This window comes from Thalassophryne amazonica, chromosome 5, assembly GCF_902500255.1.
Source record: "Thalassophryne amazonica chromosome 5, fThaAma1.1, whole genome shotgun sequence".
In the NCBI taxonomy this organism is placed as follows: domain Eukaryota; kingdom Metazoa; phylum Chordata; class Actinopteri; order Batrachoidiformes; family Batrachoididae; genus Thalassophryne; species Thalassophryne amazonica.
In genome coordinates, this window is record NC_047107.1 from 110,318,432 (window position 1) to 110,334,099 (window position 15,668).

Below are 15,668 nucleotides of genomic sequence, written 5' to 3' on the forward strand. Positions count from 1 at the left end.
CACTCTACTAAATGTATTTTATTCAACTCCTTCAAATTCACCAGACATTGTAATTTCATTGGATGCTAAGAAGGCATTTGATAGGGTTGACTGGGCGTATTTGTTTGCAGTTTAAAAAAAAAAATGCTTTTGGTGATAACTTTGTTAGTTGTGTTAAATTATTAAACAGATCTCCACAAGTGTTTATTTGCACAAATAATATTTACACTGAATATTTCATATTAGAGTGTGACACAGGTCAGGGTTGCCCTTTATTACCATCTGTTTTTGCTTTGGCCACTGAACCACTGTCCATTGCATTAAGGTCATGTCCATCATTTAATGGTGTTGTCCATAATAATGTTGATCACAGGCTATCATTATATGCAGCTGGTTTGCTGTATGTGACTGACCACACATTTACTCTGAGTATTCTCTCTATTTTAGATCATTTCAGTTCATTCTCATGGTAATAAAATAATTCATCAGAAAAGTTATCCTTATCCGATTAATGCAGCAACTCTGCAACTCCAGCAAGCTGATTTGCCATTTAAGATCTCCCATTCTGGTACCAGGTATCTCGGTATCTTTTGTCTCGGTCTTTTGTCTGCCCATTTTACCCCACTTATTCCCAAAACGAAATATCAGGAAGCAGGAATCGTATGCAGTACGTGTAAGCTTAAGACTCCGGTGAGGGCGGTCGCATCTCCTCCTCTCTCCTCTCCCTCTGTGCTTTTGTATCTCTGCTCCGACCTTCAAAAGTCCCAACTTCACCAGACTGAATTCTTCGAACTATATTTGGATTAACCAGTGAATTGATCAGCTGGTCTCTGAACACTATTGACACCATTTTTTCAACAAGGAAATCACAGCTGGGGGACCCTGCATGCCCATATGGAACCTACCCTGCGGGTTTGTTCTCGACGCATGGGAGAAGTGGTGTGTTGCATGCTTGTTACCACTCTCTGATGAGGACATCGAAGACTTATTTATATTTGGTTTTATTGTGGGAGGGCTGGTACTTATTGGCTTATGTGCTGCCCTGACCTACCGGAAAATTGGCAAGACGGCTGCTACCAGAACCACAACCCCTCACCTGTCCATCATGATTAATGAGTTGGGCAAGGCGATACAGTCTCAGACTACGTTAACCCTTGAACTCAGGCGTAAGTTGGATAACTAACATCTTGGAACAAATGTACACCTTGCAAAGGAAGATGTCGGAGACCAGGGAATACTCATTAATTGGATTTGGTCAGTCAGAGGAGCTGCAAATGTGTTTCTCTGCTCAACCCTAAACATGGCAGGCTTAGCAGCCTCCGAAGATCAAAACCCCCTGCTGTTTTCCTCCAGAAGAATTTCTACAGCCTTGGTGAACCATTCTGCCCTCTTATCTTCTGCCCTCTTATCTTCTGCCCTCCCCTACAGTCTGTTGTTGTCAAGGCAACTCCAGACATTATGCACACACTGACAGAAACTGATACAAGCTCATATGACCGATACAAACTCATCTCCTTGTTGATTTCAGGCATTTTTCCACACCTTTTATAGGACTGCGATGGTAGCGCAGTGGTAACGTTTCTGGCTGGCAATCAGAGCTTTTGTAAATTGCAGGTTCGAATCCCGTGGGTGGCATGTATTTTTTTTTCCACAGCAGCTGCGAGATGTGGTTACACATGCTCTAGCTCCTCGCACTGTGTTTCCACTGCGACGGTTTCGTGCACAAGCATGCACGAAACAGTCTTATAAGTTTGTCATGAGTCGAATACGTCCATTAATGTTGTCCATTGATTGACTGAAAAACTGAAAGCTGCTTAGGGGAGGTGATGGTCTAGTGGTTAAGGTGTTGGGCTTGAGTCCAGAAGATCATGGGCTCAAATCCCCGCCTACTGGAAAATCACTAAGGACCCATTGGGCAAGGCCTTTAATCCCCTATTGCTCCCGGTGTGTAGTGAGCGCCTTGTATGGCAGCACCCTGACATCGGGGTGAATGTGAGGCATGATTGTAAAGCGCTTTGAGCGTCTGATGCAGATGGAAAAGCGCTATATAAATGCAGTCCATTTACCATTTTGCTGTCCTCATGCAGTTCAGACTGTTACAAATATTAAAACCATGCACACAAAGAGTAAATATAAAGTCTTAATCTTACCTGGTCATTTCAGTCAGATTCATCATCGCAGCCTGATGAAAACTTATCCACATAAAGCATTCTGATTTTGAAAAAGAACATCTGAAAACCTTAAGCTCCTTGTTGTGGCTGAAGAAAGGTAATGTTTGAAAGCAAATCCTTCAGTGGTTTTTCTGCTCCCTGTGCATTTCTCATCCTGAACCAGAGCATGCCGCGCTTTGCACAACAGGAAAATTAACTTATTTTGAAAGTTGAAAGAGTCACAGCGCCTCATTCATTCATGTCAGCGTTTACCACAAACATTAGTCGACTCAACATTCTGCACATGATGAAAATGAATCCCATGAACTAACAAGACAAAAATAAAATAATGTTAAATTACTCTGTTTGGCCTCCGTCTGGAAGGGGCAAGGCTGCACGACAGCATACGTGCGCTCGATGATGCACTGGTCTATATTTAAGTGTTCCACCAGGCAAACAAAAGGGTTCTGCCAGTGGTGGAAACATAAATCAAGCCAGACTTAACTGTTACGACATGCATCATACCGTGTTACCGACACAAACCACTCTGAGGAAACAGGGCTGTCAGCATACGCTGGCTAAATCGTCATGGTGTGACAGCTGCATAATTTATTATACGTGTGCCAGCATATGCCAGTATTTTTAATAAGGTCGACATACGCTGGCTAAGTTGTCAAGGTGTGACAGAGCCCTTAGGTACTTTCAGGTTAGACAATGTCTCCAATTCTTTCTCCAATTTCCACACATTACCTCATAGACAGTCATTTCAGAAATTTCTAAGTCACATCTTGGATCTCTGATCAATCAAACTCTAAATTAAGGACTGCTTGAAGGGAGCTGGGACTTTGGCTCAGTGATGAATGGTGGGATATAGTTGTTGGTGAGCTAAGTCCAGTTTCATTTTGTCCTCATCCCACACTTACACCATTAAAGTCATTCATAAAGTTTATTTTTCAGTTAAGTCTGTCTGAAATCTACCTGTAGGTAGATAGAGCTCTACAGGGAGGGTAATACTGGTATTTTACAACAGGCCACAGAACAGGGGATTAGAGACCGTGCAAGGCTTGTGACAAATGTGGGTGTGGAATCCATTAGCTTAGCAGGGAAATTGGTGCAGAAAACCCACTGTGGTGACAGTGGATTTTCAGGGAGAGAAACTTATCAAGTTGAGACTGTTTCCGTAGACATGTCCTTAAAAATCATAGAGGGATAGGCTTTGCAAACTTAATACCCATTATTACATTGGATGACATTGAATTTGAGGATGGCCCGCTGGCTGTTCCAGCAATATTAAATATTTTGTGTCTGCTACCTACAATCCGCATGGAATGTCTCAAACCTAAACCTTCTTCCAGGCACCTTATATATGTTACTCTGGAACGACCCCTAAATCCGAACAGTCTAACTGTCAACCGCATTGAGGTCCTTAGTCTGGGTCTCATTAACATAAGATCACTGTCCTCAAAATCATTTTTGATTAATGATCTAATCATCATTTAGATATGATTGGGATATGTGAAACCTGGCTTAAACTTAGTTGTCTCTCCCTTAAATGAGGCCTACCCACCGGCGTACACAATTAGTCACATCCCTCGTGATGTGAAGCAAGGCAAGGATGTTGCTCTCATTTCTAAATCTAGGTTTACCTTATCAGCTGTTGGGGGTCACAAATATAATTTGTTTGAGCATCTGATTCTCTGCTCTGCCCACAATGCTACGTACTGCCAGTGTCAGAAAAATCAGCCATGTTATTTTGTCACTGTGTATAGGCCCCCTGGCCCATACTTTGAATTTTTAGATGAATTTGGCGCATTCATCTCAAACTCATCAGCTAATGCAGATAACATTCTGATTATTGGTGACTTTAACATTCATATAAATAAGCCTTCTGATCCCCTCTGCAAATCATTTATGGAAATTGTGGATGGATTAGGATTTTGACAATGTATTCAGGACTCGACGCACATTAGTGGAAATACTGGATTTGGTTCTCGCACATGGTATTGCTGTCACAAATATTGACATCATGCCTCTTATCACTCACTTATTAGGTTTATAGTTTTGCTGCCGTGTTTAGTAGAACAACAAACTTTATTTATCACTGCGGCAACGCATTAACTCCTCGGCTATGACTGAATTTGAAGCTAGACTGCCTGGTATCTTTGCTTCATGTTTGGAGAATGCCCAATCAGTAGACAGTGTTGTGGATAGTTTAAACTCAACGCTCAAAACTACACTCAACAAGAATCCGCCACCTCTATTAAAACCACGCCTTCCTAAAACACAGTCACCTTGGTTCAACGGTTACTTGCGTGACCTCAGGCAGAAGGCTAGAGGTTTAGAACGGAAATGGCGTAGCTCCAAATTATAAGTATTCCACCTTGCGTGGCGTGATGCTATCTTAGACTATAAGCATGCATTACTGGCTACAAAGCGGACCTATTACTCTGATCTGATCAACAAAAACAAGCATAACTCAAAGTTTTTGTTCGACACGGTTGTTCTCCCTTTTCAGCACAGGACTTCTTGGATTACTTCGAGAAGAAAATAAAAGACATTAGGTTGAGCATATCCCAGCATGCCTTAACCCAGCCACTACACCCTGCTATTGAGGTGGGTGCTACCACTGAGGTGTTACCTAGATTTACAGAATTTGATAGTATCTCAGTATTGATTATGGGGGGTCTGGGGGATCTCCCCCAGAATTTTTTTTAAAAGAGCAAGTCAAATTTTGTATATTCTGGCGAATTATAATGGGTATGAAGCCCTCTGAAAAATAAAACTCACTTCAAACTGTCAAGTAAAAATTCTTGGTCTTCTGTAGTATTTTGATCTGTTCTAATCCGGTAAATGCACCAAATGGGTGCTGTGTTGCTGGCTGTACAGTCAATAAAATACAAAATTAGGGCCTAAAGCAACAGACAGTGTTGTTCTGCTGTGCACAAAGTAACACTATCACCAGTTTTGAAAACACATGCACAGTGAGAAACTCAAAACTGTCTTATTCACATTTAATCTGTAAAATGCTCTCACTCCTAAAACAAACTAGGGCTGCAACTAACTATTATTGTAGTAATCAGTTAATTTTTTTTTTTTTTTAAACTTACATGTGAGTTTTGCCATTATTTCTTGGAGTTATTATTAAAAGGCCTTTATCATGCAACATCAATGTTTGAGCTTGTAATAAAGTTATGATGTAATATTCTCGTCAAAAAGAGTCCACAAAAGTATTTTAAAGGCCTGACTAAAGTGTAATATGTGATGTTTAATAAGTTATTTTCATGAAAAAAAGACACAAATGTGCAGTTTACTGCATTTTATTTTTTTCTTGTGTAAAAACACAGCTTAGGGCCCTGTCCCACTGGGGAGAGGATTAACTGCGCATGAATTGAGTATACAAAGTTCGGGCGTTCGTTGTCGTCCGCAACAAAAATGGCTAAAAATGACAAATGTCCCAGTATGAATTATGGATATATTAATGTATAGCGAATATATGATGAACAATCACGGTTGTATAATGCATGTAGTGAGGAAACGGATCCGACGCATTGAGATTATCACGGCAGTATTACGGGTGTATCATGAATGCATTGCGCACGTGTTGCGTGTGCACGGCATCTGCATTGTGGTCACAAATGAAGCGCACTCGCTCCTTTCAGCATCACTATTCACACCAACAATACAGCTTCTGGAGCATTTGCTGGACTTGCACAAGTTGATTAGAGTAAAGAACCAGTGAACAGGGTGAGTGGTGATGTCAGCGAGTCGCATCAGATCGCAGCTCGTCTGAATAACGATTATAACAAGTTAAATCTGTTATAAACGTAGGAACAAATACTGTAACAGCTGCAGACAAGAAGGAAAAAACACACAACTGTTTTATCAAGCCTTGACAATGTAAACAAGTCAAATTACCTTTTTAGATGGCTCAAAATGTTTTCTGCAGCTGGAGCCGTTCGCGCGTGCACACTCCAGCTGCAGCTTCCTCTGTGATTCAAGAGGTGATTACAGCTGTTTTCAACAGCCAATTTGCAGAATAAAATAATAACAAAATAATTATTTTATATAGGTAGCATCCAGCGCAGAGTGCGTGGCAGCTGGTAGAACAAAGAACGGCGTCCAGCTGTGAACACAGCGCATCTGATTTGCATCCACCGCAAATCAGATGCAAAGCTGACGTAATAAAAACACTTTATTCGTTTCCAGTCTGTATGCAGTCGCTACAACTTATTTTAGCTCGTGATGTGGACATGATGGGCGCAAAATATCCGTTTTACACACTGTCCCAGTCCGCTGCCAAACTGCAAATCCCTGTCAGTTGTGGATATCAGCAGATGACGGCGAATATACAGTGCATAGCTTGAGTATGTATATGTATGTATTGAGTATGTCATCCGCAGCCAAAATTTTGTGCAGCTCAAAAATCCTGGCAGTGGAAAAACGTGCCTCTGCGGATAATTGCGGACGTGTGCGGGTGTCGGCCGACTCATACAAGCATGTTTCACACATATTGCGGATGTTAAGCGAATATGAGCCAATTTTGTGCGCAATCCATATGCAAATCCTCCTAAACGCCAGTGGGATAGGGCCCTTAGATGTGGTTTGACCGAAACAAATTGTCATTAAACTTAAATAAAACAGGGATGAAGTGGAGGTTTAAGAGTCACTAGGTGTTCACAGTTAACAGTTATTTATTTATGGTCATTGTTACTTGGTTTTACCTTTTCTGTTGTGTTTTGTTTTATCAGGTTCTTTCTGTCTGTTTCTCTAAAATTGTATTGTAGCAATATTAGTTATTACTTTTGTTGTTGTTGGTATTATTATTATTACTATATAAATAAAAATAAATAAAAAAAATTACAATTTGTAATACATTTGACTCTTTTACGACAAAAAACACTAAGCCATTAATTATTTATTATACAGAAAACATGCACACAAACTGTGCTGAGATGCGAACAACTTAATGCTAACTTTAACATTGAAAACGCCATAGACATGCTAACACGTTAGCATCAGTCCCGTTAAGTTATAAAATACATCAACTGTTTTAGAAGACCATAACAGGTCGGTTTAATATAAAAAAGGTAAATATTACTCAGACATATGCTCTTTAGGGTTTTAGCGGGGGAAAATTAAGATAAAGCGAAACCATCGAAACAGTGAGTCGGATCAATGCTTCATTGGTTCAAATCAAAGCCACGCCTCGCTCTACTTGGGGAAGGTCTGCCAATATTCCCACGAAGACAGGGAGGAGAAGGACCGTGGCTCATGGCAAGCAGTAAACAGAGCGGAGAGGAGTGAAAATTCACACAGTCCCTTCCTCCGCAGGCCACGCTGACATTGCTGCTGCTTTGATTAGCGCAGAATGGGATGTTGCTTTGACAGTGAGACTATATTTCGGCCACAAAACACGCATGACACCACGTGCACATGCGTATGTGTGGTTAAATGGTGGAAATCCGTCGTGGTGATGGAGAACTTTAACCCATGGGCTAGCGTATTGCTATATTATGTTACTATGCTTTTTATTTATTTTTTAAAACTCTTTTACTGTGCTTTTTTCCATCTTTTAATTCATTTTATTTTGTTTTTTTTGTTTTTATTCTTTTGTGTGAAGCGTTTTGAGGCGACTCTTGTGATTTGGCGCTATATAAAACTGTATAAATTGAATTGAGGATAAAAAAACTTAAACTCACATTGGCACACATTTTTTTTTCCTCTGCTCCTGGTTACAAAATTTTTGGTCAAGTTATTTTTGCATTCTTTCTACTATACTGGGAACTGACTTGCAGCCTTGTCCATTAATTGCATTTTTGGGTCCCCAGATCAGTTCACTTCTTTACAAACGTTAGTTTTTCATATTATATCTACTGGCCAGACAACTTATTCTTCTGCTGTGCAAGTCTCCCCAACCCTCACTCTATCTATTAAAAAAAAGAAAAAAAAAATCTAATACACTTTGAGGGGTAATAGTGACTAGTTCTATCATAAATGGCAGCCGTTTCTTTCATATCTCACTGATATGCAGGTCGTACCTGACTGAGGGTCGGGTCATGTAGTTTCAATTATGTACATTTTTACTTTGTATACTCACTGAGCCGGGGTATATGGGTGTGTGTGGGTCAAATGCCAGTCTGAATAGAAAATCACGAAGGGCCTTTGGGCAAGGTCCTTAATGCCCTAGTTGCTCCCGGTGTGTAGCGAGTACCTTGTATGGCAGCACCCTGACATCGGGGCATTAGTGTGTAACGCGCTTTGAGCATCTGATGCAGATGGAAAAGCGCTATATAAATGCAGTCCATTTATTTATAGATCATAGGTGTCAAAGTGATTAACTCAGCCACATGGGGTGTGCAGTCAGTACATTCTGAGTGCCGGTCCCAAGCCCGGATAAATGAGGAGGGTTGCGTCAGGAAGGGCATCCGGAGTAAAACAAGCCAACCCAACTATGCAGACTAAGAATCGAATTCCCATACCGGATCGGTCGCGCCCGGGTTAACAACGTCCGCCACCGGTGCTGTTGCCCAACAGGGTGCCGGTGGAAATTGGACTACTGCTGGGCGAAGACGACGAAGAAGAGGAGGAGAACATTTCCACAAACAGTGGGACAGCATGATGATATGGGAGTAGCCCAGTGGAATAGTGCAGTTACAAGGAGTAGAAGGGTGGCACTAACAAAAAGACAGGAAGCAGAGCTGGAGGTGGCAGAGCTGAAGATGTTGAGATTCTCTTTGGGAGTGACAAGAATGGACACGATTAGGAATGAACATATCAGAGGGACAGCTCAGGTGGGACGGTTTGGAGACAAAGTCAGAGAGGTGAGATTGAGATGGTTTGGACATGTGCAGAGGAGGGACCCAGGGTATATAGGGAGAAGGATGCTGAGGATGGAGCCACCAGGCAGGAGGAGAAGAGGGAGGCCAAAGAGCAGGTTCATGGATGTGCTGAGGGAGGACATACAGGTGGTTGGTGTGACAGAGGAAGATACAGAGGACAGGGTGAGATGGAAGCAACTGATCTGCTGTGGCAACCCCTAACTAGAACAGCCAAAAGACAAAGAAGAAGGTGTCAAAGTGATTAACATCACTTGGAGCAGATGGGATGAGTTCATCAATGAAATCACCTGCTGGAGTTGGTGGTTACAAAGAAAAGCTGCACCTTCATTCTGCCCTTTCGGGAATCAGTTGGACGCCTATGGTATAGATGCTCATTTTATTCACCAATTCAGTGGGGGAACTCTCCCTTTAAACTCTTTGATACAGCTTGGTGAAACAGTCAAAACAGACGATACTACAGCCAAACTCATCCCCTCCACTTAGGTTCTCAAAATACACAAAAACAGATCGTGCACGGTTTCTTGTTGGGATCTTGTGCCAAACAATGCACTCTGTGACACACATCAAGTTTTACTTCCGTTCTCCACCCTCTCCCTTTCATTCACCCTCTGTTTTTGTGCACTGGGACTGATGCCAGGTGCTGCACCTTAAACGCCCTGCCGTCTAGAGTGAGAACACTACACATCAAGGAAACCGCAAAGTTACAACCAAACCCATCTAATCACCGAGGTTCACCACATCAGGGATTGGCACTTCCAGCTGAGTCAACATAACAAGACCGTGACTATTTGCCGACAGATTAGCTTTCATTATGGCAGAAATCTTAAACCAGAGTTGTGAACTTTCTCAGGAGAGTCTGGTTTGGGGTGCCATTTGAGATTTGATTTTCAATACCAAAGGTATCCACTCTTCTCAGAAATCCAATAAGCAAAAGTGGCCTCGCACAAAGACTGAGCAGGAAGTTCAACCAGACTGAATTTATTCCATTCAAATTTTCCATGTGTATTTTTATTTCTTATTATATGTGTAATACTTTCTGTACTGTAAATAAAGTATGTTTAACATAAACTACATTTAATTTCATTTGTTTATTTAATTATCTATATACATCTTTATCATTCGATCTTGGCATACTCAGCCATTTAGGGAACCTCGACTAAATTTTCAGTTCTTTGGTCAGTTTTCTGAGGTGGGGGGGCAAAGCTAACTTTATATAATAGTATCTCTGTCCACACAAATAAACTTTAAATGTTTTAGTACATATGTCAGGCTTGTACGTGGCGCTGTAACACATCCACAAAAAACAAACCAGACAACGGGAGCATGCACATAAGCAGTGTAAGGAGCGAATCAAAGTAACAGCAGACTGTTTCAAAGCAGCAAACTGAGTAAATGTATTTTACTCTGATCCGTTTTATCCCATTCATCATCACAGCCTGCGAAAAACGTATCCACAGAAGACTCCCTTTGGAAATACTTCAATTCCTTATCTTAGTGTTCCAGGTATGTTTCTTAGCCTGAGCTGAAGGAACCCACCACCACCAACACCAAAAAACATTTTAAGAGCTGAAAGTCCTTTCTGCAGTTATTTTAATGACATCACAGCGCTCCATTCATTCATGATCAGCATTCACCACAGCCACCTGTCTTCTCAACAACACGTCATTATTAATGAGTGGCTGAAATTACAGAGGCACTACTATGATATTTCAGAAATACACGGAGATGCGAATCCAGCATTTTTGACTTATCCACTCTGTGACCAGTTTTCAAAAAGTACTGTTTTCGTCCACTGAAAAAAAGACAAGTTAGAATGTAGCCGCCTGCTCCCACCCTTCATCTGAGAACGTGACTGATGCGTGCAGCGCAGCGAGGGAGAACTTTTGTTGGTTAGTTGGTTAGTCACGAAAAATGAAAGCGGCTTTTTACCCTTATCAAATATGCTTGCTTAATTTAATTACACCACATCATGACTCCTGATGATGTAGCTATTGCACATGTGCACGTCACTATAGCGATGCACAAACTATGTATCATGCAGCCCTAATTAGAAATTATCAAAGCCAACTTATAGGTTAGCTGTGCCCACCACTGATTGTTACACAGATGGTTCATAAACCGATAACACATGGTACAACATGCTTTTTCCAAACTTTAAGGTTCAGATCTGTACATCCATACTGAAAGAAGAGAATAGTTAACAGCCCAAAGAGAAGTTAATAAGTTCGATCAACTCTAACTTACAAACAACTTAATTCCTTGAGATGTTACCAATTACAACATTTTAAGTTGGTTCTTTTTCAGTGTAATAAGGAAGTGGAGCAATACATTTTACTCAATGAATGTCAAGGAAGGCATCATCTGTAGGTATGTTTGTTTCAGCAAATACTATACTTACATGAAATAATTATCTCTCACTCTTCTTTTCTAAATGGAGTTACTACACAGTACTTACCTGAAAACTATGCAGACGGCACTTGTAAGTATCATAGTCAAGATGGCAGCTCCACTCACAGCAGCCAGCAGTGAGCCAACCTTGTTGGTTGTGGCAGTGAAGACGTGCTTGTGTCCTCCTGGCTCAGTCAGATTGTGGTAGTGGAAGAGAATAGCAAAGCCACGGCCCCAGTGGGTGGTGGTGATAAGCTCCATGATGACTTCCACCATCTCATGGCTTGAGCCAAACACTAACTGGTTGTTGGGAGGACGGTTGGATCCACAGAACCTGGATGAGAAAGTGATGAGATCAGAGATGTAGAGAACGTCATGAGGACAAGTGTCCAGTCCAGACTGCTGGGCTTCGGTGCTTGCTTCTGGAGTATTAGTGGGTTGTAGTGAGGCAACTGCAGTCTCCTCCATAGCTTGGTGTGTGTCAGGACTGAGATTCAGGTCTTCTCTGAGGTGAAAGGAAGAGACAGAGTTGGCATTCTTGTGTCCAGGATGCACAACCCCAGGGAGAAAACCTGGGGATGAAGGTGCAGAAGATAAGCTAGAGGAGGCATCTGCAGATCTTTTAGCAGAATTTGAAATTTTAGCGATCTCCATCTTTGTGGACTGTTCCTGGAGCACAACTTCCTTGACCTCACCATCTTGGGAGGCCTGCTGTGTTTGTGCCCCATCACTTTGATTAACAGGACCTTCAGGTGTTGGTTTTGTTCCTTCTACCATTAAGCTGCCAGGTTTGAAAAACATCTCTTCGCCTCTTGCTTCTTCTTCACCATTACCAATAGCAGTATATTCCGCAGTTGACTCTTGGCTTTCAAATACATCAAAGTCAAATATCTCTAAAATAATCTGGTAGTTGACAGGAACAAAGAACTGCCAGACGCAGTGGGTCCCAGAGGAGTAGTTGGAAGGGAAGCCAGGTGACAGAATAAGGCCTTGGACATCACTTACATCCACTTTGGCTCCACAGTCAAAGTACACCTGTAATGTGAACAAGATTACATTAGTCATGTCCAAATTGTAGTGCAGCTCCTCTTGCACGCACAGTTTTTCCATAATTAATGTGGCTTGCACAGTTCAACTTCCAACAGGAAGAACAAAGAAAAAATACCAAGGATATGGATCAAAGTTCTCCTGGGGCCACCTATGTCAGCATTCAAGATACTCCAAGGTAGTTTATGCAGGAGGGTTGACCTGCATTATACGCATCACTCTGACATGAGTCACATTTTAATGGCAACCAAATGCTCCAGAGCAGTGGTACCAACTAAGCCACTCATCAAATAATACTTGTAGTCTCATTGTCCACTGGCATAAACCAGCTTGAAAACTGAACTATTGATCCCTGCTGCTTTGCCTTCATGTCAAAGCCTGTGCCTCACCTATAGTGCCTGCTTGGCCTGGGGAGGGCATTTCTTCAGAAATGCTGGCTGTAATTCTTCCCAGGTGTGGAGATGTGAGGAACTGGGGGCCCGAAGTGGGGGCAGATGTGTGGCTGAGCCAGAGAGTTGAGGACCAGAAATTTGTAGGGGGCCTGTAGGTTTATGAGCTTTCCTGTCAGCTGGAGTTCTGGACTGTGGGAATGAACCAGACCACCGTAGCAAACAGGTAAGAATCAAACACCCACAGGCAACGTTTGTACTCTGTGCTGAGCTAAAAAGCAAAGCATTAAGCTTTGACTACACAGGAAGATGGGACCACAGCAAAGTAAAACTAAGGCAAGCTTGGTCCATGTCTCCTGATGCAAATTCATCCGTCACAGACATTCCTGAGATGCATTTTAAGAACAAAGTCTTGCTGTAATTGTCAAACAGGACTGAAGAAGAGCTGACCAACCTGCCCCGAGGTCATCAAAATCAAATCAAACAGAGACCCCCAAACCCTCTATCACTCAAAGCACAGTATTTTCACACACATAGGAAGTCAGAGAATAACGGGCCTTTCACACTGAGCACACCCACGCATCACTCTAAAACCCATTATTGCAATGAGAAGAGTTGCACTAATGCTGCATCACAGAACGATGTGCAAAAACAGCTTGCATGACGCTCTGCCGGGAGCATGCACCGCCGCTTGACGTCAAACTCACCGCGGCCAATGTTCAACTCAATTCAACTTTAACGGCTGCGCACTGTTACGTAGCTTCACAAGTCCAATAAAAACAAGGCATCAGGCCAAAACATGCAAGACGGTGTAGAAATGTGTCAGAGGAACATTAGAACTGCTAATTTATACACAGCAGTTTTCTAAAGAAAATCTTTACAAATGTTTTTTTTTTTTACTTTAAGATTGATTTCTGATTACTGTAAATGTTGAAGTTAAAATGTATCTTGCATTAGAAAACTTGTAATTAAAATAGCTTTAATAAACAAAAAAAGATTGTTCAGAAATCTTTGATTTTCATCTGTGAATTAAAACCATAACTTGTCCATTGTTATTGTTTCAGATGAGATGATTTCTTGATTAACATGTTAATGAACTTTGGATATTTAGTTTTAGACAAAATAGCATGAAAAATAATTTGTACATTTTTAAGTCTGGCAGATTCATTCATTCATATCTGCATTTCAACCAGGAAAAAAGTCACATTAATAAATATAAATGTATCTTGCATTAGAAAGCCTTTATAATAATATATTTATTATAAACACAACAGGATGTAACAATGACAGTGTGTCTGTTAATTAGGATTTCTCAATGTGACAGACCCAGTGGTGGGCACAGCTAACCAAAAAGTTAGCTTCGATAACAGATAATCAGCTAACTAAAATGTTATTTTATAAAGCTAAACCGATAAGCCACCCAAAAACTTTTCGAAAGCTATACAGCTAACCAATAACTTCCAGTATTGTCTCCAGTACACTTGCAACTACTAACAAGCTGATTTTGAGTTTTAACACCACTATCGTTTCTGGCAGCATCAAAGGCGACCACAGACCCACAAAATGAGTCAGTACTTCTGTCTCTGTGCCCCCTGCCCACTGCTGGAAATACCTGTTTACTACATAGCTTGCAGCAGAGAAGCAGCTGAGAGGAGCAGTGAAGCTCAACTCTCTACTCAATAACAGCGTCACCATGAGGTGGAGGTCTTGGAAAATAAAGCAGTGCTGACTTAGGGTTTTGATTTATAAATAAAATGAATACCAATAGAATAACTCCATTAATGTCAATTCTGTCATTTTACAACGTTAAAATATAACATATCTTTTAGTTTTAAATAATGCACTAATTCTGAAGTTTTGTAACAAACACAGACAGATGGCAAAAGGATTATGGGTAAAATGTGCCTCGCTAACACTGATTGGTTGACTCATTAATTCTATGTAAAAACCAACATGTTAATGTGAGGTGTGTGTGTGTTGTGCTTACATTTTTTTATTTGTAAAAAAAAAAAAAAAAAAAAAAAAAAAAGTCAAGTTGTTATTTTGACAACAGTCTCATATAACCGCGGTCAAAATAAATACAACACTGTCATCTACTGGCATCTAGACGCTCATACTGCCATGAACACTGAACACTACTGGCCTGTAGAGACCGTGAAAACTTGCCAAAACAAAATTCCAGATAATCTGTGTCTGTTACGTCTAAGATGCGTGGAATTTAATAAACGCAAAATGAGTTTCAGACATCTTAATCGATTGCAGTGATTCCAACTGAAAATAATGGAGAAGCAACCTGGGCTTCTTCTGGCATTTTTACATAAAACAAACATTAACAATATCTATAAACCCAGAGAATATAATTATGACAGTTTTAGGCACAATATACAAAGAATTTAATGCTGTTGTCCGTGTGGAGCCTGATCAGACATCTCAAATGCATTTCTTCTGTCGTGAATGTACTGACAGTACCCATAATGCACCTGGAGACAGCATGACCATACTAAAACCTTAACAATTAGTGCAATACTTTAAAACTAAAACATATATCTCATATTTTCACTTTATAAAACTTCAGACGTGATGTTAATTTAAATAACTTGTCCGAAATTAGTTTGGTTAAAATTTTAACCATAAGTTAAAACTGTATGCCTCTGGATGACTTGGGTGATATTGCCAGCGTATCAGTATGGGGTCAAAAGAAATTGCTTTTTTTCTTTTCTGTGACCAGTTCTCCTTTTCCTGCAGAGGATAGAGCGGTTTCTTCTGGAACCAGCTCTCCTCCGTTTACAGAGGATAGAACTGCACATCTACTACAAAACATTTAACAGGTAGGTACTCAGCTGATTTTAAACTTAATAAATGTTTGTAACTATAAA

At 40.9% G+C, this 15,668-nt stretch overlaps 1 protein-coding gene across 1 annotated transcript in view; it reads right to left on the minus strand.

Moving 5' to 3' along the window:
- The window catches only part of si:dkey-112e17.1, a 114,709-nt gene that overhangs the window by 59,341 nt on the left and 39,700 nt on the right, over positions 1-15,668 (minus strand). Inside the window, exons 2-3 of the mRNA XM_034169603.1 lie at positions 12,052-12,391; positions 11,424-11,928 (exon numbers count right to left, since the gene is read on the minus strand). Coding sequence (XP_034025494.1) covers positions 11,424-11,928; positions 12,052-12,391 — 845 coding nt within the window. The remainder of the gene's footprint in view (positions 1-11,423; positions 11,929-12,051; positions 12,392-15,668) is intronic.